Raw genomic sequence first — 27867 nt, 5'->3', positions numbered from 1 at the left:
AGAAATGATTCTATGAGATTTATGTGTCACACAGATTTGTGTTGCATTGCCAGACTTTTGACAACCAGTAGAAAGCCTTTTTTTCACTTTACAGCTTCCTCTGCATGCAAACTTCCAACCTAGACTTTTCTGTCCATCCACATATAAAAGTACACCTTTTTCCCCACTACTGTTCAAGTTTGGGGTTTCTTTGCTTTGTTTTTGAAAGAAATCTCTCATGCTCACCAAGACTGAATGTATTCGATCAAAAAAATATAAAACGGTTACAATTTGTAAAAATTACTGTTTTCTATTTTAATATATCATTCATTCCTGTTATGGCAAAGCTGAATTTTCAGAAGAAATTTCTTTTTTAGTGTTACTTGAACCTTCAGAAATCATTCTAATGCCATTTCTGTCAACAATATTTCCTATTATCAATGTTGAAAACAGTTTAGTTGCTTAATATTTTTGTAGAATTTGTATCTTTTTTATCAATACATTGTTGCTCAAGTATCAATTTCTTTCAATCTTTTGAATAGTAGTGTAAAATGCACAACAGAGTTTTGATCACAAACGCTAATTTAATGTAATTGCTTTGCATCTCTGTTGGCACAAATCAGCCCAACTTTATCAAACCCAGTAATTACTTTATACTCAAAAGTAGTTTCAAGGCAACAAATTGTGAAAAAGTGAGCCAATCAAACTGGAACAGCCAGCTCTTACTATTTTCATGTACGAAACGCATCAGAAAGTCAATGAACAAGGTGAGTTGTAAATCTGAGGCTGAGTTGATCAAGACAACTTCTAGTCAAGAAACACATCACCAGAAAGTTTGCATAGTCTCAAAGTGTGCATCGACTTTACAAAGCAGATAAGCTGACTGTCATCCTGAGCAGAAACTTCTTGGGGAAAAAAAAAGTTGATTCCTACATGTATCCTTCTAAACATCAAAAAACTTCTTATCTGGCACGTAAAGCTAAGATGAAAATGTGCTGAGGTCTGAGGTGTCTGATAGTCCAGGATGGATGTTCTACACTTGAAAGCAATGCATTTGAAAGTGGATTACATCTAACAACAAACTAATCCACCTCTGCCTGAGAAAGTCTGCACATCTTGCATAAAAAATTAAATATGCTGAGTAGTACAATGCAAGTCTTTCTTTCAAGCACACGGTTACTATACTGTGCTTTTTGATAATTGGTGAGACAATTCAGGAGTCTTACAGCACTGCATATTCATTATACAAGGAACAAACGTAAAGACCTGAATGTAAATAAGGATTGTTTGTTTGATATTCCAGTCAGACACAGAACGACACACATCGAAACACACTCGGCAGCATGTGAAATACAAGCAGCTAGGGAGCAAAATGCTATAACTCATGTCTGTAGACTAGACACATTGCCTCTCCTGAACCTGTGCAATATGTCCAGCTTTCTGAATATGAGAAGTGTCAGTTGTATTCTAGTGAGAGCACTGAGCTCTTGAGGGTAAACGAAGGTAAAAGAGCAATGTTCAGCTCAGAGCTGGGCTGACTGAGATTTGCTAGCGGCCACACAAATGCCCTCATTGCTTTTCTGCTCAGGGCTTTCTGCAAGGCAGATTGCTGCCTCCTGTTTATTGACTTTTTTTTTTTGGGAGACGTCCTTGACAGTGTTAGAGACGTATAGAGGGAATCATTGCGATGTTACACAAATTTGCTTTCTTGCTGCTGGGTTTCTCAGACAATAACTTTTTTTGTGACAGCACTGAGAAGCACGTTATGAAATGTAAAAATATTAATTTGATTGCAAAAGTTACTACAGTATAGGGCTGTCACTTTTTATTCGATATTCGAATATGCATTCGAACATGACGTGAAATATCCATAATCGAACTATAAATAAAATATCCGGTTTTTAAAATGCCATGTGTAGCGCATTTTTTACAGTCTATGATTAGACCGTTTGTTTTTTTGTATTTTATTTTTTGCCATCTTATCCAGTAGAGGGCACTCTAGACATATTGTAGCGTAGGCCCATGACCAAATCACGCGAATAGAAGCTACTAGCCAGGCACGTCTGTGCGCTCCGAACGTGTGTTCTCCACCGCAGGGAACATTGTAAATAAAAAGAGAGCCGCACCATCAAGTTGGTGTTTCTTGCAAACAATATTAAGAAATGAATTAGGCTAGGCTATATGCCTTACTCCTGCTGCTGTTTAAGTTGTCACGTTATTATTTGTGCCTGTTCTGAATCGTTTTTTTTTTTTTTTTTTTTCATTTAGCCTAATGTTGCGAGATATGCATAGTGGCACTTCATATAAGTTGATATTTTTAAGTTGATAACCTGCTGTTTCAAACATTAAGTAAAATAATAATAATGATCCAGATAGTGCTGTTTATGACTCATTTTTAATACATTTGTGATTGAATCTCCATTAGGTGTTTTTCTTTTTCTTTTTTTTTTTTTTTTTTTTATGCGCGGGGGGGCGGGCACGTTGATATTTGAATATATTCGAATACATTGCATGATATTCGATATCCGTTCGAATTTGATTTTTCTCAAAAGTGACAGCCCTACTACAGTACTTTCACAGCAAATGCAAAAAATGTTTTATTTTATATATATTTTACAAAAAAAGAGGTGGCACATATTGGCTACCTCTGAATTTTAATTAAACAAATAATCTGAAATTAAAATAAAACAAATGTCTAAATGTAAGAACAATTTATTAATTTTGTTTGATAAAAAGGTCTCACCCTTTAAAAACAAACAAATAAAACTAAGGTTTAAAACTAAGAATAAATTACATTTATTTAGCAGCTACTTTTATGCAAAGCAGCTTACAAATGATGAATAACAAGGCAATAACTCAAGAAGTGCTCGCAAGAAGTAATTTTAAAAATAGTCTAGAATACTACAAGCTAGAACGGAGGGATATAAGAAATATTGAAAGATTAGAAGTTTATCATTAAGTCAGCAGTTAATAACTTAACAGACGAGCTATCACTCATTTCTTGAAATTTGTCGAGGATTCGATCGCCCAAATAGAATTAGAAAGATAATTCCACCAGCAATAATTAATCTATTCATTATTATTTTTTTTGATAAAATAGGTGCCTCACCCTTAATAAGGAAAGGAAAGAAAGAAAGATTTAATAATAATTTTGTTTAATCTCTGCTTGGATTGTACCACCTTTTTTCATTTACTGGAACCTGTCATTGTTCACCAAACTCACAACAACTCTCTTCTTCTTAAACTCAGTGAATCAGAAGGATAAAAATGGGAGGTTTACAAAATAACACACATATAATATGTAGAGAGGCTTATAATATGTAGACAGCTCTTGTTTAATTAAACATTAAACACTTAACCACCAGAGTCAGTGCTTCTCAATATGAAGGAAAAGAAATACAAGACACCATAGCCTACTCTTAAGACAGTGTCACAGAAATGCTTAAAATGTGATAAAACACCCTTACTGTGATATAAAATTAAAGTAGATTTAACTTGTAGTCTACCCGCCTTATTAATAAGAAAAATCAAAAGTGCAGCTCTTTCATCTATCTTGAGGATTTGTTTCCCTTGAGCTTTTCAAAGTTGAGTAGCCCTGAGGACAGGAACATGACATTGGGGACTAGAATACAATGCTGAAGGATTTTAACAAAGACAGTGAGGATATAAGTGAGCACTGTTACCTTTCTCACTAACATGACAGTCTTGAGACAATGTCTGAAAAGTCAGAAGAGAAAACCGTTTGCATTGTTATAGTTATAACACTGAAAGTTGCCTGAAGGTACAGGCACACCCTAGACAATAATACAGCTTCAAAAAGATCAGACAAAACTAGTGTGTGTCTATTAAAACACAGTCCACATGGATTTCCTCCATTGAGATGTCAGGATTTAAAGAGTATAGAACAATGACCTGAAACATCAAACAATCTCAAATATCCACTTTTTGCAGCAAGTTTATAAAGGATCCTATTCCCACTGTGAAGGTTCATTCAGCACCTTGAGAAATACAGAATGGCATTAAATATCATGAGCTGGGATGGCTGTCAGACACAGTCTGAAGGAGAATCAAAAAAGGTCCAAGCTGTTAAATAGCTAACTAACACTAAAGATGATTAAGTGCCACCATAAAGCTGTTGGCTTTTATTGTCTTCCACGCATTCAAACTAATGTTAAATGTCACTGTAACACATTAGCATATGGATAGAAGTGAATGAACTAATCATGCATTGAATAATCGTGCATCCTTTGGAAACGCGACCTACATTTATGACTGAATGAATTATAAAGACAAAAGGGCTTTGTTATAATCTCTGAAAGTTCACTGAGAGTGAAATGTCAAAGCTTTATCAGCATTTAGACTACACATCTCAGCATAATTGAAGTTGCTCAGTTGAAATTCATTTGTAGTTTACTTTTTTTAGGCATCCATTGTTAACTAGCAGAGACGATTCAATATCTGTTTGGTTCCCTACGGTTAACAGTGTTGGCACAGAAAGTGGAAAGGCTGTTTTCTGTATGAAGACTAGAAAGGTGTTTATTTTCTTTCTAACTGTCCATCTCTTCTTTTCTATTTCATTCTTTGTTTGCTGGAGAAAAAGCATTTTACGGCTTTTCCGTTTCATTCGTGACACTGTAATGCACTTGCGTGCCAGAATACAATCATTTCAAAGATGACATTTAAAAATAATAAACACAAACTGCACAAATATATATTATTCTATAAGTTTTGTGTTTAAACACTTAAAAAGGAACTAACTTTTCTAGGTATATGAGTTCATCTCCCAAGACCTCATTCATTGCAAACATCAAAGTGGGGGGGGGGGGTGGTGTTAGCGCAGTGGATAAGACGCATGCCTGTGGTGTGGGAGACCCGGGTTCGAATCTACTGTGAACCGCCAGTGTGTCCCTGAGCAAGACACTTAACCCCTAGTTGCTCCAGAGGCGTGCGACCTCTGACATATATAGCAATTGTAAGTCGCTTTGGATAAAAGCGTCAGCTAAATGAATAAATGTAAATGTAAATGTAATCAAAGTGATAAAACTAAACTGGCTGCAAAGGCTCTTGACGCAGAAAGCTTTTCCTTTTCCGAGTCTGTTCTTTTATGTCTCCTCTCATCTGCAATGACATGAATGTGTTTAGAGGGAAAACAAAGGAAAATGATGCTAATTAAGACAAAGTAAGGCAAATCTACAATCTACAGCACCACGGCAAAATAAATTGTGTCTAAGAGCTGTGAGCTTGCTGTCTGAATCGAATATGATGGAAGAGGAAGACTGGTAGCAACATTGAGCATATAATTCTAAATAAAAGTTACTTATTCAGTTACTAAACAAAAGTTATTAAAAACAAAACAAACAGAAAAAAAGACGAGTAAAAAGAGTGCAAGACGAGCATTTGCAGTTAAAAAGTATAACAATTTCTCCCTATTTTTTTTTTACAAAATATTTTTTTTATGAACAGACACCCTTATCAGATTTTATTTGGAATTGGAAAACACCTTGGATGCGTAAAAATATACTGCAAAGACATGATTCTTGAGGTGGACTGTCTCTCCCAAATTTTCAACAATACTATTAGGCTTCTAATATAACACTTATGTTGTACTGGGTTTAACCCTTCTTACAGTCCTGCATGGCTGTTGTTAGAAAAAGCTTCTTATAAATCTGCATTATCTGCTTTACTTTGTACAAAGATTCCGCTTTCTGACCCAGTGTCTAGACATTCTCTGAGGCCCCGTTTACAATAGTGTGTTTTCATTTTAAAACAGCGTTTTAGAATGAAAACGATCCTCGTCTACACTGCCGTTTCCGCTGTGTTTCAGAAACGATCTCCGTTTACACTACACAACATAAAATGCATGTCACGTGACCATTCATGCAGGTACAGCCATAGATATGAGTAGGTAGATTCCCTATTATTTAGATCGTGGACGCGTCTACGTGCTTGACAACAAAGCACATGATTTTATTATTTATACGGCCAGCCATGCCATCGTTTTTCAAAAATCTCGGTTTTGGTCAGTTTACACTGAAACGCAAACCCAGAGTTTTTAAACTAAAAGGGGTCTGCAGCATTTTCAAAAGTCTCCGTTTTCGAAGGTCGAAAATGCCGGAGTAGTGTAAACGAAAGGCGTAACCATGGCAAAAGTTAAGCGTTTTAAAACAAAAATGCACTAGTGTAAACGGGGCCTGAATCCAGCTGACCTATCGGTAAGCCCCTCCCCTCGAAATGAGCCAATGACAGTTGAGTATCAGTTGGACGGGGAGCAGAATTGTGACATGTTTAGGTTTCAGCGCCATAAAGAAACATTGGAATATCCTAAACTTTCATTGGTTTAATGGTGTTTATGCTACAAAAATGGAACAGGCAATGTAATTTATTTTATTCAATTTCCTAAATACAACCAAAATAGAGAGAAATGTCCCTAAGCTTTCAACCCCAATCACAATGAAAACAAAAACTTTAATTTTCTGGTTGTCATACTCTCATTAAGTTACTCTTTTCATCTGCTCAAGCAGAATGTTAATGTCACCTTGTGCTTCAGCATGGTATCTCTGGCTAAAACTAGCTAACATTAGTGTTAAAGTTAGTGAGTCCCTGCTACAAACCTAAACAGAGAACTGTTCTCATGTCATGTACTGTCCAAATCCTCCAATCTCTAGTCCCAACGAGCACAGACATGAAGCAGCAAATCAAACATCGCTCTGGCTGCTCTAAAGTGTCTAACCACCAACCTGGTGCAAACAGCTATACATTGGGGAGGATTTTTTCTAAAATTAAGCACTAGGGCAAAAGTAAAGTTGCCTCTTACACGGATACATGGGCTGAACTCAGTTCATCGTGAATTATCCAGAAAAACTGACATTGCTTTGAAACAAATTTTTGGCTAGCATTTCAGGCCTGAGGGCTCTTGAGAGCGAGTCTCCATACCACCATTCCCTAAAATCCCATCTCCAAACACTTTTCACATGAACTGTCTGCTCTGGATAGACACTACTTCCCCAAAAATGAAGAAACAGGGCTATATTTACGCACAGTCTTCGCACTTTTAGTTCGAGATGTCCAGCTCCTCGGGGGTCTGGCTGGTTTTGGAGATATATGGGCACTGTAACTAAAGGGAACTAATTTGTGGTAGAAACCTGGCTGTTTGCCTGGCAGATTGTCTGATATGATCAGAGCTACACAGCAGCCTCATTTCTCTATATTTCAGCCTCTGCTATAAAATTCCCACAGCAGTAGGCTACCACAGAGTTTCCAGACTGTGGTACTGAGGTCTGACATTGGGTAAAGTTCAGAAGTTGAGGAGGACTAATTGCTTTCATTAGTTATTCAGTGACCGTTTTGTGCAGAAATCCTCCAAAGCATACTGTAGTCTCTTATAAAATGGGATGCAACCACTTGTGCACACAAAGAGTCCGTGGCCCATTCATTACTAAAGCTCAGAGAGGAACACCACTCAAACAGTCACAGAAACTCCAAACTTCTAATTTTATTAGAAAGCATCTGCCAATTTCCAAAAACAATATGGTGGGGTGAAACAGAGATTTGCTGCTCTAATTAACTGCCTGCAGGATAGGAAACACAATAAACATGGTAATTTGTTCTACTCTGCATATTAAACAAGCAAGCACACAAACATACAACAGAATTCATATTTGTAAATGTTAGTTTAAACTGATGTAAAGCCAACCATCCCACATTTAATGGGTATAATACATAAAAGATCAAGCTATTTATATTAATTCGTTAGGTTGATGGCAAAAGGAAAAGAGGGGGAAAAATATGATTTTCAAAATGGTTCTAAAATGATAAAATAATAAATTAATTAATTAATAATAAATAAATAAAAAACTTTTAATTTAATTTAAATTAAATTTGGGAAGCACACCAGATCATTTAGAGTTATTTATTTCTCCGTCTTCCAATTTGTGTTAGCAGTTATAATAAAGTGACATGGTCATGTTCAAAATGTGGATTAAAAATGCACTTAATAACGATAAGGTCACATTCCTAAGTGAGAACACCAGCCAAAATAAAATCTGTACATGGATGAATATCATTTTAGAAGGGACAAAAACTAACTAACTAATATCCATTGTATCAGACTTGGGGCGCATGACCTCAATATAGACCAAGAGCCTTTCAGAAAGCCATTACAAACATTCCCTCATATTTGACTTATCTCCAACCATGAATCAGGTAAAGTTTCTCTTGAAAGCATGCACTGGGATTTTAAAACAATTCAACTACTGAAAAGAAATGAAAATAATCTAAAAATTAGCTAGGTTTAAATTTTTTTTAATTCCATTATAAGCTGATGTTCATATCGGTGGACTCAAAAGGCACATGGAGTTGACAGAGCACAAGCACAATTGACTGCAGGCCTACCAAACAGCTCTGACACTTGTACCAACCCTAAAAAAACAGCATGAACTCCTACACAATCAGTCTATTTCCGCTCCACAAGTCCTTGAGGATGGCATGGGTATCCCTGTTCTGCAGAGTACAAGAATCTAAAATGATCTGCTTATGTAGGAGTATGACAGCACGCTCTCAGAGGCTTTATTCAGGAAGACATTTGCTGAAATGCTACATTTAAATCTCCTGCCAAAAGTGCCAAATGTACACATGTATGATTCAGTTATAAAAATGACATTTCTTTGAAAACCAGAGACAATATTTATTTTTTAAGATCAAACAACCTTTTCGATTACATTCACAACGTTGGTGTCTGGAACTGGCAACCGTATTTACCGGTAATATTATACTGTCCCATTCATGCAACAGCAGGCAGAAAAGGATAAAATACTTCCTCTATTCAAGTCACTGACTTTGGTTGCTTGATCATAATGTCTGTTACCATGGTAGTAGTAACAGATGTCAACAGAAAATGTCAGTGGGTTTCATATCACACATATCACCTAAACTTGTGATTAAAGTTTGTCTGTGACTCCAGTAAATTTAAGCTAGTCAGAAATAATTGTAAAAATCAGGCAAATAACTATTTTACATAAAATAATACAATTCTACATTTATACTATTTTGCCTATAAATAAAAATACTAAAAATACTAGTGATGCACCGAAATGAAAATTCTGCGCCAAAACCGAAAATTTAGTATGCACTAGGCCGAAAACCGAAACTGAAGCCGAAAATGGCTTCTTTTAAAAACGTATATATATATTGCTTGGATTTAATGGATCTGAATTGAAAAATCACAATATACTAATCAAACTTTTATTAACAGTTACATAACAAAACAAAATATTTTTTACAATAAATATAAATAATTATTCTTCAAGTTTTATGTTCCATCAAATAAAATCGTTTTTTAAAAATTGTGCAAAAAAATCCACAATTTTGGAGATTTTTGCAGAACAAATGTTACATATTGCAACTTTGGTGTCCTCTCGTATAGGGCTGTCACTTTTGTGAAAAAAAAAATCCTGTTCGATTTTTGAGACATAGGCAAAGTGTTCAATGAATCGTTAGTAAATTGCCTATATTTGGCGTTGATCCGTTTTTCAACGCCAGATATAGGCAAATCCACCGACAACTAAACAGGCATTAGGGCGAACGTAAAGAGGGCGCTTGAGACGCGCACAAGTCAGCAATGTGGACTGCCATAACATCAATGAAAAACATTACTGAAGGCTACATTGATATTATGCACTAATAGGCTCTGTATGTGTGTGTGTGTGTGTGTGTGTGTGTGTGTGTCAGAACCTGCAGTTGCTGTGTGACGCGCGTTCGCTGCGAGCGTATAGTGACGAGCTGGACGCGCTCCGAGAGAAGGCCGTTAAAATCGATTCCCTGTTTTCGTTTTCGAAATTTGTGTTGGTTGGTCCGATCGATTGTGCAGCTTTTGGGACAAGCTTTTTTTGATTGTGACAGCCCTTTGACATGCTTAATCTTTGATAGGCAGACGCGTGATAACAGCTCGACCGTGAGTGAAACCTAAGCGCTTGCTCACGGATGGGAGGGGCGGGTGACATTCATTTTCGGTTTACGTTTTCGGCTGTTTTTTTTATTTCGGCCGAAAATTTTCGGCGGCCGAAATTTCGGTGCACCCCTAAAAAATACAAATCAATAAATGTTTTTGAGGCATCATAGCATTCTAAAATGTAGGCTATAGAATGAAAAATGAACATACATTGAGATTTGCTAGAGATTGAACTGAACAGTGTAATGGAATTGTAAATGTATTTAAAAAAAAATATTTAAGTGCTACATGACAGCAAAGGTAAAAGTAATGTATAAATGAAAAAAAAAAACTAAAGAAAACCCCAGATATCAATCGATCAACAAAAAAAGTATCATTTAAAATAAATAAATAAATAAAATATAATAATAATAAAGAAAAACATATACACTGTTCAATATTTTTTTTGCTTTTAGTCCGATCGACTTGCCGGTTGTACATTTGCGTTAAGACCGACCAATTATTTTTTTTTACACTTCAAACAACTAATAAAATAGTATTTATTATATTTTAGTAAGTATTGTAAAATTACTTGTATATAAATTGCCTAGGCCTACATACAAACGAAGGCTACGTTCTTTCTTAAAAAAAAAAAAACTCGTCTTCTATGTTTACACTATTGGTTAATGGATGTCACACTATGGCCTGTGCGTTCGCTTCGTCTCATACTCTCATTCACTGTCAGAGTCAACGGTTCGCGCTTGGTAATGATGGCTGCGGCTGCAGTAAACTAAATGTGTGGTCACTGTTCAAAGTCATATGGGTTCGGGCACCATAATACATCTAAAAAATTCCTTAAAACAGCTCTACACCGCTTTAACTTGGCACGAAGAAAAACTGTGCCCAGATATTTTCCCATCCCTTCTCCCGTCTAGTCCAAAGCCGTGACCGTGTCGACTGTCACTTTATGTTCGAAAATCTATTGCACAAATCGATTGGACCAACCAACACAAGTTTAAAAAACGAAAATAGGAAATTGATTTTAACGGCCTTCTCTCGGAGCGTGTCCAGTTTTTTTTTGGAACACGCGTCACACTGCAACTGCAGCTTTGGACACACACGCATAACAGCAAATATTACTTCTGCACAGTGTTTCTCTTTTTACAACAGAAATGTGAATTCTGCCGGTATTCAGACAGTCTCATGCATACAGATACAGATTCGGGCTAGAATCGCCTACGTATGCGATTTTTTGTTGTTGTTGAAATTTCTAATCGTAAAAACAGACATGTTGAAGCCTGCAGTACATGTTTTGCATTGTTATGGCAGTCCACTCTGCTTATTGTTTTTTGAGAATGTTGCACTCCTGTTAGTCATTGTGCACGCAATTTAACGTCAATATATTGAATTTTTACATTCGTCCTGCCTGTTGTCCGTGGATTTACCTATATTTGGTGTTATTTGCTGTATAAAATGCATCTAGACTTGCTAAATCGATTTTACAATCAATTCAATGAACACCTGTCACTCAAATCAAACAGGATTTCTTTTTTTTTACAAGTGACAACCCAAGAAAGCAAAGTAAACGTTCTCTCATTTGTAGGTTGCATTGACAACTAGCGGTGGATGCAAGTAAAACAGTACCTAATTTTTTTTCTTCTCACCTGAAATTCATGCAATAAACATGTTTTTGACAAAGATTTCAATTTGTTTGTGGTCTATATAGCCTGCATCAAAATGAGGTTTGCAATGATGCGCCTGAAGGCACGGGTTGAAGACCTAGTCAGTGACGCCACGATATGCTAATTTGTTTAAATTCATACCTACGTAAATCACCATCACCAAAATTTTACTTTTTTTTTTTTTACATTGAAACTTGAAAAATATATATATAAATACCTACCTACCGACCCTTTATTCCATTTTTTTTACTGTTACTGCAAACCAAAATATTTTTAAGGATGGCCTTACTTAAACCATACTTGGCAAATGTCATGACTTTCACTTTTTCACTTTCACTTATAGCCATAGTCTTTTTATATGGAATCAAGACGGGTATGAATTTCTCAAATATAAAGCCCAAACCGAGGAAAACCTTAAGATTTCAGTATCTGGAATATAGTCTTAAAAAGGAAGAAATCATTATGGTACTTATTAAACATTTGAGTAGCAGCTGATGCTCATGGAAACAATGAGATACGAGTTTATCTAGGATCCACATTTTTGTTAACAAAATTTGCCCCTTTATCTATTAGACTACCACCAAACCTCATTGCAAAATTTTCATTTGGGTCAAAAACTTTGAAACCAAATGAAATAAGGACACGGTACCTCCGAGACTGGCATGGACGCTTTTCTCTGGCACAGAGTAAAAGTTTCTGACTGGCATATAAATCATGGAACAATCATCTGAGACAACCCAAACATTTCTGACATTGTAATTTCCTGAGGAGAGGAGTGTCTTATCAGTCTCAGACATGATTCCAGGCTCATCGCCCCAGACACTGATGCAACAAACCCACAAAATTATGCCAGAGTGGAAAGATAAACAGGCATCAGCGAGGTAGAACAAATAAGCTATATGGACAGAAAACAGAAACAGAAAACCTGCATTCAATGGAATGAATACTCGTATTGCTATTTTAGGATGACTCAAATCCTCAGTCCAACTATTAGAAATTAATGCTTGTCATTTGGATGATCCAGATGGTGAAACTTATACATAGAAATTAATCCGATGCAATGCAACCAATACTCCAGTACCTTGTTTGTTACTTTCCTCTCCTCAGCACTAAACTGTCATTACCATAATGATTCTCTTGAAGAATGTCTCAGCTAGTCAGGGTCACAGTATCGTTACCTTATCCTTTGCAGCGCAGCGGATTTCACACTACAAGATTATGCTAATGGGCTTACAGCTACATCTGGACCCCAGGCTGAACACAGCCGCGAGCATAAAACAAACCTAATCTGGAAAACAATAAATACATGCTGAATAACCCTCGATTACTCAAGATAACTGGAAGATACAGCGCAAAGATGTGTGTGTAAAAGCTGATACACAGCATTTTAGCAAACCAATTCAAGAGCGTAACATTATAGAAGATTGTGGTTAATTATTGATATGGATTGAATAATTAAGTGGGCAAGCGAGCTGCAGCTGGATACCTTTTTGTCCTTGGTGACATCTTCCTCGTTCTTGGCTGCATCCAGGTCAGTGACTCCGCGATTGAACTCATCCATTGTGCTGTCGGGGAGGGGAAGCTCCTCTGCATCAATGTCTGTCTCATCTGCAGCCGGCTTTTCGGCCCCTGTGAGCTCCCGCCCTTTGAAGAGAAACAATTCATCTCGCTAAATAGTTATTATAGAGATGAAAAGCATGATATAGGGAAAAATGTAAAAATGTATAAGAATAAAAATAAAAAAATAAGCATGAGCCTTTTTATAGGTTTATGCCATCATGCATGAATGTAAAGGGACTAACTTTTTGTTAGTGTTGCTTTTATTCACACACAGGTATATACACAAATGGATTTATTCTGACCAAACACTGACATTGACTGTGTTAACTGTGGATCCCGTGTGGGACAGTGGTGCTACTGATATGGGGCCCCATAAATGTTTTGACCACACCTTCCCTCGGTCTGTACAGCAGTTCTGTATTTCTGGAAATGGATAGTTGACATGACATTGAAAGCAGCGACAGCCGTGTCCTGTGGTGCGACATGCTATACTACATGTAAAAATATTCTGAACAACATTCTTGTACTGTAATTATATATCATGCATCGGATTTATTAAATAATTCAGCGACTTAATGGAATATTTATATTTTGAAAAATTAATGTCTCAGTAGTAAATTGCAAAAAAATAAATAAAATAAATGAAGATAAACAAATTATATATATATATATATATAAATTAGATAATTAAAATCAAATCAATAACTTTTTTTTTTAACAATTTGGAGGAACTATATTTATTTTAGGGTGACAGTTTAATCCAGATCATAAACTCTGTATTGTGTTACAGAGTTAAAAAAGGAAATCGACAGAGGTCAGAGGAATTTACTCTACACTTAAACACATGTACAGTAAAGAGTTCACACAAACCTTCACAGATCTACTGGCTAAAAGGACGATGAATTGTTTGCATCTGGCAAGATGCAAAAAAATAAAAATAAAACAACAACAAAAAAACTATTCATATTCCTATGTAGAGTATATTGCAAATTGACCTAGACATTTTATTTTTCCCCATTTGTCTAATATAAAATTTTAACTAATAATGTCATGTGAGTATTTAAGTGATTTTATAGTATATTCAATTACAGAATTTACTTGGTCATTAGGTAACTTGACATGGCAAAAAGTTGCTAAAATGTGTTTAAATCTCCAACCACTTTATTTTTCTCTTGCACATCTACAATAAAGTTAAAATCAATAGAAAACGTGCTGCATCCAAAACTTCTCATGCTGGCATAAATACACTCAAGCAACTTTATATTAAGTGGACTACCATGTACTTACATTCAGTGGTAGTGCTTATTGAGTATATACTGTACTTGTTTTTACATTGTACATTACGGCATGTATCTACATCTGTAATTAGTTTCTATAACTAAAATTATAATTACAATGTTGACCCATCCCTTACAACTTAACCCAACCTTAAACCTACACATATTGTACCAACAAACCGGTCCCTAATCTTACCTGTATCCCACTCAACAGCGGGAAAAGTGTTTTGCAATACAAAAAGAAAACTATAGGTACATTGCACTTATCTTTTGATGCAAGTACATAGTAGTTAAAGCTACCTTATATAAAGTGGGACTGACATTTTTTTTTTACTTTATAAACAAAGGCTATAAAGCACTATACTTATTTGTTGGCAGGTTTTGCAGTAATTTAAGCAGTTATGCAGTTGTTTGGCTCTGAAGTTTCAGCTCTCAGAACGGTTTGCGGTTTCCCTTTCCCTAAGGGGTTATTAAGGTCTGCCCTGTCCTATCAGTGGGACAGCAGTGGAGCTGTTAAATACAGTGAGCCCCATCCATGTGACACTGCAGCGTGTTGGTGCTGGGGAATCCTGTGCAGATTAGATGCAGCGCGTGGGTGAATGAGAGCTCATTTGCATTTGAAAAGAAAACCTGTCCAGAGGGAGCTGTGGGAGGATGATCAGCCTGAACCCCTGGCCCATGCACAATAAGATCTGCCCCTCAGACACAAGCAATCATAGGTGCTGTTCCATGCTGCCTATCGAAGCTCCAAGCTCACAAAGAACGCAGTGCGCTGGATCGCACCAAAATACCTCAAACAACCGCATGGATTTTCCCTTTGCTAACTCAAAGTGTGTCAGGAATCAGCAAGAACATCACTCATCTTTAATCCCATCACACCAAGTTCAAGGGGCACAGACAGACAATCAATTAAAGGAAGTTCTGTTCTGAAAGATGACTACACTGACTTCAAGTATGACAAAGAAGTGGAAAGAAAAGAGGATACAGTTAATTAAAGTACCTGTTAGTCCAGAATCTGTGCATGTCTTGTCAGCATCACCATCTTCCTGGCCATCTGCGTTTTGCTGGGTGTGTTGCAGGCTAAGTTTATGACAGACCTCAAATGCCTGGCCCACCGTCCGCACTATCCGCATGGCTTGGCTCTACAGAGAAATGAAAGAGAGCTTAGTATTATTAATGCACTGAAATCAAAGTACCTGGCGGAAAGAAAAATTCTGGAAGTCAATAACTGAAAATGCTAATATTTATCATACAGAATTACTAACAAAAGGACATTTATTAGCAAATAAAAGTGGGCGAGTGTGCACATTACACACTCTGGACATGCATTTCTTCTGCATATTCTTTAAATCCAGCGTAAAGCTATTTCCTTTCAAAATAAATTAATAATTAAATAAATATGCAAACAAGCAAATAAATAAATGAAAACACAAGCGAATAGGCAAACACATAAAAATGCATGCAAATAAATATGCATATTGATACATATACAAATGCAAAAGCAAAATAATTAATGAATGAGCAAATTAATAAAATGATATATATCTATTATCAGATAGACAGACATATGAGTATATTTGCAAAAACAGATAACTCTTATTATGTTATCATATTTTTTATTGTGTTTGTTAGCGTTTTTTTCTTTTTTAACGTAGTCAAAATAACCTGACTGCAGTTTGATTGAGATTAATTGGAATGCACAATTAAAAAAGTTATCTGTTTGTACAAATGAACTCTTCATATATTGCATATATGTGTTAAAGATGGATATATGGACAGATTGTGTATATAATACATAGTGTATATGCTACAGACAGAAAGACAGTGTATAAGCAAATAATGAATAAACAAAATAACTAAGCAAATGAATGCACGAATGAGCAAATTAAATAAAATTATATATATAGATAGACCGAAACAGACATAGTGTAAATATGGCATATATACAGCAGTTTCTATAATCTACAAACAGACAGAAAGGAGGACAGACTGTGTATACAGTATATAGAATACATAGTGTATATACCATACAGATAGATAGATAGACAGACAGACATTCATCATGTAAATAAAAAAAAACATGTTGCTGAAATGGTAAATATTCTACAGGTTTCAAGAGCAAAGCACTGCTTCTCAGCGGTGTGTTGACCTTTTTAGCAACTGAAAGTTAAAGTGAAAGTCAAAATCTGACAATAACAGAGGTCATTAACAGGGCTCTGAAGTCTCAATTCAGCCCAGGGAGCAAAAACAAGCGACTCAAACAACAGAGATATGACTCATACCTTTTAATTTGATTAATCATGTCAGCTTTTCATTTCCTTCCCACACTTTTAATTTCAGGTGATATGCTGTTAGCCAGCAAATGTGGAAAACAGGAATGCAGCCAACCATGTAAGAAATCAAAAGACACTAGGAACTTCAAAGTTTAAATCTTATATTCAAACTTAATGCTCTAAAGCGTTGTGTATTACCTGTATGTATTATGTAACTGTTAGTTGTGACAATCCATTAAGTGTAAAAATATAATTCAAGCTGCATTTAAACACTGTAATAATAAGGTTTAATTTGTTAACCAAATTAGTTAACATATACCAAAATACTTCTAAAGGATTTATTAACCAAAATTTAATCCAACATTTACTAATATTAAAAAAAGTTGTATCTATTAATGTTATTCATAGAACCAGAGCTAAAATGAACTGACAATGAACAATTGTATTTTTATTAACTAACGTTAACAAAGCTAAATCAATACTGTAACAATGTATTGCTCATTGTTAGTTAATGTTAGTCAATGCATTAAATATAGTTAATTAATGGCACATTATTTTAAAGGGGTCATATGATGTTGCTACAAAGAACATTATTTTTGTGTATTTGGTGTAATAAAATGTTTAAATGGTTTAATAATAATAAAGTAATTTTCGACAAACTGTACATTATTGTTTCTCCTCTATGCCCCGCCTTTCTGAAACGCATCGATTTTTACAAAGCACATCGGCCTGAAAAGCGAGGTGTGCTCTTATTGGCCAGCTATACAGTGCATTTTGATTGGCCAAATACCTCAAGCGTGTGACGGAAATGTCACGCCCTCAATATATTTTGATGCCTTGTCTTTTTACATGTTGAATCGTGCCAAGTAAACATAAAACCATGTCTGCATTTATGATCAGAGAAATGTCAAACAAGCGCTACTCTACACTGAATCACCAGTAGCAAATCCTTTAAATCAGAGGTCTCAAACTCAATTCCTGGAGGGCCACAGCTCTGCAGAGTTTAGCTCCAACCAGCTCCAAATCACACCTGCTTGGAAGTTTCTAGTAATCCTGAAGACCTTGATTAGCTGGATCAGGTGTGTTTGATTAGGGTTGGAGCAAAACTGTGCAGAGCTGTGGCCCTCCAGGAATTGAGTTTGAGACCAATGCTTTAAATATTTAAACGTACTTACAGACCGTGGGTCAGAACAGCCAGAATTGTAGTCTACTCTCCCAGGATCAGGAAACAGTCCTCAATAAAATGCACTTGCACACATCTGAATATTTGAGTTCTAGTTATGTCCTCAGTAAACACACAGTGTCTCCACAACACGTGGGGGCGTGTCAGAATGAGCCGTTGTATGTAGGCGTGATTGAGTCTTAACTTTTTTAAAGAATATCTTGAAACTTTAGTCTTTGCAGCTTTACAGTAGTCTTTGCAGCTTTACAGATCTTCTTTATTCACCAAGAGCTTGAAACAAATCGCATCATATGACCACTTTAAAGTGTTATCAAAAAAAAAGTGTAATACATTACAAAAAATAAATAAAAATACACTTCTTGTACAGTCTGTTCTCAAGTTCTTAGCACTCTGAGATCCTTGTGAATGTATACCAACTTTCTTTGATAATGCGATGTGATGTGTCATAGTGACAACTATTGCCTAGCATGAATTCCTCTATATATTTATAGACTGTGTAGGCAGTGGCACCAGCTCTGGAGAGAAAAAAATAATTATTTTCCCTCTGAAAAAAAATCTTATTTTTGTTCTTGTGTCATTGTAGATTAATTGGCAATATTAAAAAAAAATATTTAAACCAGTCAAGCAGAGAAAAACCCATTTAGATGTCAAATCTTTCTCAGTATGGAAGCACATGGGTAGCGATATTCAGTTTGGAATGTAATATGCAAAATGACAATGCAATATGTAAAATGACAATGCATTTCTGTATTTACATTTTCATTTTCCAATACATTTGTGCAACGTTTGGTGCAAAATGAAAATGAAAATGAAATTACATAATTTTCATTTGCCATTTCATACACCAGTTTTAATATGTAAAATTAAAAATAATTTTAACGCTTTATAAGTTGCAAAATTAAAATGAAAATGTATTACAGAAATGATTAGATATGTATAACATGTTCAAGCAAAAACTGTGGCAAAATTATCATTTAAATGCTATTTTTCTTAAATGCATTAACACTCACAGTCAAGACACTTACGATTGCATTTTCATTCAGTGTCCCGCAATGAATGTAGCAAAATTCAATGTGCACATTGAAAATGCATTCCGAGCCGATCACGTGTCCGCCCCCTCGCGCCATGTCAATCACTGCGTGAACAAGGCGGGGCTTGTAGAAGGTCTGAGACTCAAATCTCAAGAAGAGGATTCAAGTGAGAGAACATGGACAAGACCGTTGGTCCGTGTACGTTTTGATCATTTCGGTTTATGGCTTCAATATTTCATTCGCACTTGTGAGCGGGGCTGAAACGCTGCTTTCATCTGATTGGTCGAATCTATAGACTCGCTCCACCTTCAGCTCGGTCTTTCCATTCTTTCAGGCAGAATAAGAAGCACCGCTCACTGTTAATTAGCATAATATTTGAATCAGATAGCTGGGCACATAATTCGTGCTGCTGAGACCTGCAAATTATTTCTAGGTTGTAGTATTGTTGAATATTGTCCCACTGATAAATACAGTGCAAATTGTTCTGTCTCTTTGGAAAAAAGTGAAGTGGAAATAAAAATCAATAATAGACTGAACAGTTCCATGTCTAACATTTACCACTCTCATCTTTTAAGTCACTAGGTATGTGTGTGTGACACTAATAAATAATTGTAAAAATTAATATTCTTACATTTATGAAATAAAAATAGTAAAATTAACTATGCTGCTCAGTGCTCCTGTAGCCTACCCCAGAGCAACCTCTCGCGGCTGTAGACGGTAATGTTTTCTCTTGGTTCTGAATAAATGCGACTTATATGTTTTTTTTCCTCGTCATGACGTATTTTTGGACTGATGCAACTTACACCGAAAAATACGGGTAACATTATTATTATTATTTATTATGAGAGTAACTGACACAGACTAGAACTTTAATGTTTCACCAAATTCAGCTCAGATCTTCAGACTCGTCTGACTCATGTTGCTGTATAACTGGCCAGACTTACCTTCCCAAAAAATCCTATTTAATTTTATTTCATAAATTGAACTATATTTATTTCCACTTCACTGTTATCCAAGGAGACAGAACTATTTGCACTGTTTTTATCAGTGGGACAATATTTATACAATACTATAACCTAGAAATAATTTAACGGGGTCTCTTGCAAGTCGCAGCAGCACGAATTATGTGGCCAGCATCATCTGATTCAAATATTATTCTAATTAACAGTGAGCGGTGGTTTCAGACATTACAGTGCTTCACTCGCACTGACTCTTATTCTGCCTGAAAGAATGGAAAGACCGAGCTGAAGGTGGAGCGAGTCTATGGATTCGACCAATCAGATGAAAGGAGCGTTTCAGCATCGCCCACAAGTGCGAATGAAATATTGAAGCCATAAACCGAAATGATCAAAACGTACATGGACCAACGGTCTTGTCCATGTTCTCTCACTTGAATCCTCTTCTTGAGATTTGAGTCTCAGACCTTCTACAAGCCCCGCCTTGTTCACACAGTGATTGACATGGCGGAGGGGGCGGACACGTGATCGGCTCGGAATGCATTTTCAATGTGCACATTGAATTTTGCTACATTCATTGCGGGACACTGAATGAAAATGCAATCGTAAGTGTCTTGACTGTGAGTGTTAATGCATTAAAGAAAAATTGCATTTAAATGATAATTTTGCCACAGTTTTTGCTTGAACATGTTATACATATCTAATCATTTCTGTAATACATTTTAATTTTAATTTTGCAACTTATAAAGCGTTAAAATTAGTATTCATTTTACATATTAAAACTGGTGTATGAAATGCCAAATGAAAATTATGTAATTTAATTTTCATTTTTATTTTGCACCAAACGTTGCACAAATGTATTGGAAAATGTAAATGTAAATAAAGAAATGCATTGTCATTTTACATATTGCATTGTCATTTTGCATATTACATTGCAAATTGAATATCGCTACCCATGTGCTTCCATATCTCAGAGGTGGTGGGCGTCTTTAAACAGTTATTTAGCTTTCATATTTGCTTCTGATTCAAATCGACTGCAAAAGCATGTAAGGGATCAGAATTCGACAGCTTTAAGAACTAAAAACATGCCCTGTCAGTATATCATCTACATGCACTACCATTCTGAAAAGTGCATTTGAGTTTCATGCCCAACGACTGCGGTTCCCTTTTTTTTGATGGTGTTTTTTCCAAATATGCCCTGAAGTAAAATGAAACAAGTGTACTGAAGAGGGAAAGAACTGTCAGTAGCCTTCATTCTCTTGGCGCTTCAGTGACAGGATTCTATTTTCCAAGGAAAACCATCAGCACTCAATGTCCTGACTAGAAGACACGCTCAAGAGATGCCTACCTTTTTCTTTGATTTGAAGACGTTACATCGAAACACATTGCTCTGTCCATCTCTTGCTATGTAACTGAAGATCTTCAGATCTTGAGAGTCGTGTGATACGTAGAATATCCTGTAAAAAATAAAAAATTTTATGTAATTGAACGTGCAGTACTGTCATGGACAGTAGATTGAGTTGGAGTAAAAAGGAGAAAAGTATTTACAGGAACATTTCTGGTTACTGTTGAAAGCTTTTATTCCTGAATTTGCACTATTTTTCTTGATATATTTTGGTCCAAACCACCACAGTGCACCCTTTTATCAGGAATTTATTAATGTTGTGTTTAGAAATGACCATTGCTTGTGTTTTTTTGTTGGGCATCTAAACAAAAACTTGAAGTGTAGCAAACAAAGCAACATGAGTCAATGAAGCACATTCAGTTCTATTGTGACACTGTGTGAGCGCATTCAACCCAAAGCAGAGAAGACTTGTTGCAAGGAACAAGTACAGTAGCAATGCAGATCAGAGTGTAAAACACTACATAAACCAAAAGATGAATAACTGACACCATGCGAATCCAGAGTAGTGGAAATTTTTCAGAGCTCCATAAAATCATAAGGCACTGAGGAAAATACTGAGCAGAAACCTTGTTGAATAAGATGAATAAAATGCATCTTTGTCAATTGCAAAAACTTTCATCAGACCTCACAGATCACCTTAAACTGCCAAAGAAATGATAGCCAAATAGCTAGATTGCTAGACAACATGACACATTCACTAAGAAAAAGCAAGCTGGTTTGGTGCCTTCTAGCTTGGCGGGGGTACTTTGTATTTTTGCTATTCACTAAACCTTGATAGACAGAAAAAAAGAAAAAAAATCTTAGATTGTTTCAGTGGGTTTGTCAGAGACTGAATAACTGGCAGCAGGAAGCAGAGATATTCAAATCCCCACACTACGGATATGAAAAACATAATAGTACCCAGAGACTCTTTATTTGCTCTAATTACAAAGATTCATTGGTCCACACATAACTACCGAACAATTAGAGCTGAGAACGTGACAAAGTCATCTAACAGATTGGAAGATCATGTGACATGTTTCATACAATATCTGTAAAGCAGCTAGATAGATGTTGCATATGAAAACAGAGTGCATCCTTCTGTGTATATATAATACACTTCTTAAATGGACGTGTGGTAATTTGAAACTTACACACAACAAAAATCATACAAAAGTGATCATCAGGCTGAAATTTACATAGCCATCATACAACCAACAGCTCAATAGATGCGTTTCTAAAACTTAACGCTGCATTTTAAAAACATAATTCTCATTGAAACAATAAAAATCACAGATGTGTGACAGTGTCCAAAAACACTCACCAGATGCTTGTGTGTGTGTACACAGTTCTGCAGATAGATCATCATAAAGTGGAAAAATGGTCCCCAATATATGGTCCCCAAGTTTTTTTTCCATCTAGCTTTTTTACTTGGTAACTTGAAAATGACATTGTTTTCATAGTAGATGATCCAAGTTAAAATAACCCCAAATATAATATAGAGTAGGACTGTGCAATATTAAAGAAAAATGCAGTATGCGATACCTAAAATGCCACTTATTTTATATCAATGTAACGTTGCTTTCCGTTTATTTTTTAAAGTACAATTTAAGAACTTCTTAAATACCACAGCAAAAACTACTATCTTAAGAAAGTTCAAACATGTTCAAGTGAACAGTCAGTAAATAAGAATGAATACACAAATGAAAAGCACATATTAAATAAAATATGACAGTTAAAAATAAAATAGGGGCAGTATTTAGGTACAGAACAGTAATAATTAAGGGTAATATACTATACACTATAAGCACTATATTGCAGGATCAGGCAGAAAAAAGGTAAGGCAAATGTATAATATATTACTGATAACCATTATCGGTTGTAATTTCATCACCATCATTGATATCATTATACTTCTCCCAACTATCTGTGAATATATCAGTCATGATATACAACACATCCCTCTAATTATCTGAGACATTAGAAATCAAATACTACATTAATCTTGCCACTGAAGAGCAAGAGCAGTCTGACCTTTTGTGATTAGGTCTGACAGTGAGGAAATCTTTATCTAAAGCTCACAAACATCCTGAGCTATTGTTGTTATAGCCTGGGAAATATTTATTTACGATCACTACAGTCTTCAGTTGGACCAGTGCAGACTTGTGACTACTGAGAATGTCAGCATGTTACATGTCAGAGCTTGCCGATTCAAGGTTGCAATGATGCTAAAGGGATCGAATACACCCTGTCAGGAAGATGTACCTAAACACCAGTCCGCTCAGGGGTACATTCTGATACACAGTGCTGGACAGATGGGTAAAGAGAAACCCCACTCATTAATTGAATTTTCCTCGTTGCTTTTGACACTTCAGGGAGACATGCCGCATCAGCGATTTGCACAGATGACACATGCTGTTTAAGAGCTCCCCCCCACCCCGTCACTTTAATTCATCAAGTCTGAAAGCAAAATGAGGAGCTGAAATATCTGCTGAGTATATGTAATGCACACCACTCCGCCCATCATCATAGAAAGAGTAATTTTACTCCAAAACCATTACATAGCCTTATTTAACGGGTTGCTCTGCTTGAGAAATATCTGATTAAGAATATAATGAGCATATCTACTAGAAGGCAAAGTGCTGCTTTGCTCATTTTGAGATATAAAAGATGCCAATGACTAAATAATGCTATTTCTATATTCTAAGCAAGCATGCCCATTTAACACAAACAGAATAGGCTAAAGTGATGATACATTAGCATTAAGATCTCAAAGCATTCATACTGATTCAATGAAAAAAATCAACAGTTAGGACTTTTAGGGATGCCAGGCTTAGCTAAAATCCCTAAAATAAGTCATTGACAGGACATTGCACGTCTGTGTTTTTTTTTCAGGTATTATTACTCATACTTACTAGTGTGATTGACTGATATTGTTTTTTTTTGACAGCCGATGCAGATATCTTGGAAAGAAGATTTTTTTTCTCTCAAATAAAGGGTAACAGCACACAGAGAAAATGACATGAATATGACAGTGGGCAAATACATAAAGTGCAACAAAATTTGAAATCACAAGTTTAAAGCATTCAATTCGCATGGACAGACTGTCACACAGAGAACACACGATCATGCTGGATACATGCACCCTTCACAAGATCTCACAGCTGGATTCAACTAAGTTTGAAAGGTTTGTGAAATTAAATGTTCATTAGTCATTCAAAGATTTGTGTAAATAATATAAATGGGCATTTGCTTAATACTGACGGCAAAAAAGAAATTATTATAATGTTTGCCTTTCTATTACTAATAATATAAAATAAATAGTCATAATACTTTTCGTATACATTAATTCCTTTAACCGTTCTATCTGATTATTAGACAGACTTCAATTTTTGTTAGACAGAACTGTTAACAATAACAAAAAACATGAGGGAGAATTTGAGCACTGTGTGCTCAGGCGCCGCCGTCCTAAGCACTGTCAAAAAAGTCTGGAGCGCAGTGAAAATTAAAGTCTTAAACAGATCGGCAGAGCAGAAAAACTTATCTGCAGATGGAGATTTATGGAAAATGCCAAATATTGGCTGATATATTGGCCGACCACTAATACTTACAGTGCCCCTAAGAAGCCTATATTAATATACTGGCATGCAACAAGTTTTCAACTGGCAACAACAATGTAGCCTATAAAATGCACTTTTACATATTCCCAGAAAAGTTTTAGATATTGGGGCAAAAAATGCCCATGTATGAGTTTTTGTCTCGTATCTACATCACATGACAAGCGATATCACACATCTTAAATTTTTCCTGAATGACATCCGTACAAATGTGATTTTATACAACTTGAACTACAACATTGCCTGTTTTTGCTCAATTTTGGCAATAAATATTACCTATAAAGCCACAGCAGAAATGTTGTGAATTTCCAAGCAACACATCGGTGATTCATTTTTGTGTGAACCAATGATTTAATGGCCTGTTCACAATATTTACTTCATTCCTAAATTAATCAGGAGTTTGAAGTAAAACAAATGAATAATTAAGTCAATGACTTAAAGGGTTAGTTCACCCAAAAATGAAAATTAGCCCATAAATTACTCACCCTCAAGTCATCCTAGGTGTATATGACTTTCTTCTTTCAGACAAATCCAGTCAGAGTTAGATTAAAGTGATTATTATGTTTTAATTATGGTTATTTTTCTTACTAAAATTCATTGTTTCGCAGGAGGACTTTGTTCAGTTTCTTATTTAAAGTTAAATTTCATTAACAAAATAAAAATAAAGTGATAGCTCATTCAAAAAGAACAATACAGTCAACGTTCACTCACCCTCAAACTGTATCACTTAGTATACTTTCTTTTATGGAACTTCAAAGAAAATAGGGTTGTGATGGTGATTAAATTTTCCCACTGGTTAATAGATGTGTGACAACACCGATAATACCTCACCGATAATTTTACTCAGTTTCCTTCACTTTTAAATAGCTTGTAAAAGTGGCGTGTGCCTTTTACTTTCACTTTCAAATTTGTAGCAGTTTGACAAAGCAACTGTTTATCTGAGTTTTCTCTATTTTCCTCACTTTCCTTCTCTTTTAAATAGCTTAAAAGCACTGTGCGCATTTTTCTTTGATTTTCAAATTAGCAGCAATTCGGCAACAACAAAACAGCACATCAACGTAATTTAGCCTATATATAAAATCATAGAACTTTTATTAACAAAACAAAACAAATCCACGTTCATTTTCAGCGTTTATTTGCACATTTTCTCAGTTAACAACGGCTCTGTGTAGTAACAGCTGCTCTATGTGAAATCACGCACCTGATGGAATTTACCGCTGATTAGAGAACCGGCTTTACTGACGAGATGCGCATTAACGATTGGCCGATCGTGATCGGAGCACCCCTATACAAAATAAAATAACAAACAAAATAAAAATTGTTCCAACACCAACACCTTAAAAAAATCTTTTTGTGTCACCTTTAGCAGCAAGGACTGCAAAAAAAAAATTCTGATAACTACAGATCAGTCTTATTAAAGGTACATATTAGTGTTGTCAAAAGACCCGGTACTTCGGTACCAAGTCGGTACTAAAAAAATGTAAATGTGACGGTACCAAGTTTCTGTAAGTACCGGTGGTACCGAGGTCCCGTTCAAACCCGGTTCTTGACGCATACAGCGCTATGATTTCCGTGAAGCAGAAAACGAGGACGGAATCTCAAAATCCAGTCATGAAAATGAAACTATGAAAATATGGACAGTCACGGAATTTGTCAAAGTTAGCATAAATTAATCAAATCATATCTCAATATGGACCAATATCGGTAAATGTTAAGCCGCAAAAGTTGTTTGAAATATGAATCCGTGTTCTGCACGTCTCTGTGTGAATTAATGAATGGCAGAGACGTGCGGGTTTGTTTACTACATAGACTGAAGCGCATGACGCTTGCATTAATTTCAGCATCTGAGCTTCAAAGTTCTCTCTCCATCAAGCGATCTGAACTTTTCAGTTCATCTCAATGGACGCACAGCGCACCTGTATTTGACGCTCTGTAAACTCTTTGTGGAGGCGCACGACTCACCGTCGCTTTATTGATAGCGCTGTTTCTCACACATGCAAAGAGAGAGAGAGGGAGAGTCTTACCACGCTGAATCGACACGCTATATGTAAACTATTCTTTGTTGTCTTCTCCTGTCAAAATAATGGAGTTCATTTAGAATTATTCATATTTTTCGAACAAGAAGAAGATATGCCGGTTTTTCCAGTAGTGGGCGTAGCTAATGCTAATGACCGAACGCATACAACGTGATTAATATTCATGAACCCAGCAGCTCATCAATCCATAGTGCATTGTATATTGTTAGTATGGTAGTAGAATTAGTAGCAGTATTATCTTTTAATAATAATTCATATGATCTATTACTATTTTTTTTTTTTTTTTTTACAGAAACCCTCAATGACCAAAAATATCTTAAGCATCACCACCAGTCTTGAGTGCAGTTAAAATGACAAATATGCATTCATTAAAAGTTCATTTTTACATAAAGGCATTGTGCTTTAATTTTAATTAAAAATGTTTAATTAGCATATTTTTGTGTTTTGCTTTGGTACCGAAATTGGTACAGAGAACCGTGGATTTTCACTGCTATCTGTACCGAATACTGAAATTTTGGTACCGTGACAACACTAGTACATATGTAAGAAAATTCTATTGCATTTTATCTAGACTACATATTTGTTGCACTTGCATCATAGGAGAAAAAATTTAAGAAGTTTGAATGTTTGAAAAGCTACCGTCTCAACATCTTTACCGGCCTCTTCCTTGAGGCTGGTCATGCTGTTCCTGCACCTTCTACCTCTCCTTCCACCCTGTTATCAGTCCATCGCTTCACTCCATATTCATTTATATGTAACCCACACATTTGACTATCATGTTATAATCATTTATTGTGTATGTCTTTTAATAACTATTGGATAGCTTAAGGATACATATTCATGTCTAGTATGTATGTATTCGAATCTGTTAGCTTGAAACAGTCCTGACCATCAGTTATTTGTCAAATGTATCATATTCTTGTTATAGGAATCATGTCCAAAATTATACCCTGCAAGAGCGGGG

At 35.7% G+C, this 27867-nt stretch overlaps 1 protein-coding gene across 1 annotated transcript in view; it reads right to left on the bottom strand.

The window, feature by feature from the left end:
• Window positions 1-27867, bottom strand: part of LOC132161117 (carboxyl-terminal PDZ ligand of neuronal nitric oxide synthase protein-like) — a 100803-nt gene that overhangs the window by 12295 nt on the left and 60641 nt on the right. The window contains exons 5-7 of the mRNA XM_059570927.1: window positions 21215-21323; window positions 15424-15565; window positions 13073-13230 (exon numbers count right to left, since the gene is read on the bottom strand). Of these exons, the coding sequence (XP_059426910.1) occupies window positions 13073-13230; window positions 15424-15565; window positions 21215-21323 (409 nt within the window). The remainder of the gene's footprint in view (window positions 1-13072; window positions 13231-15423; window positions 15566-21214; window positions 21324-27867) is intronic.

Source organism: Carassius carassius, chromosome 17 (genome assembly GCF_963082965.1).
Source record: "Carassius carassius chromosome 17, fCarCar2.1, whole genome shotgun sequence".
Taxonomy (NCBI): domain Eukaryota; kingdom Metazoa; phylum Chordata; class Actinopteri; order Cypriniformes; family Cyprinidae; genus Carassius; species Carassius carassius.
The sequence above is the reverse complement of the archived record's forward strand: the minus strand, read 5'-3'. Positions and strand labels throughout refer to the sequence as shown.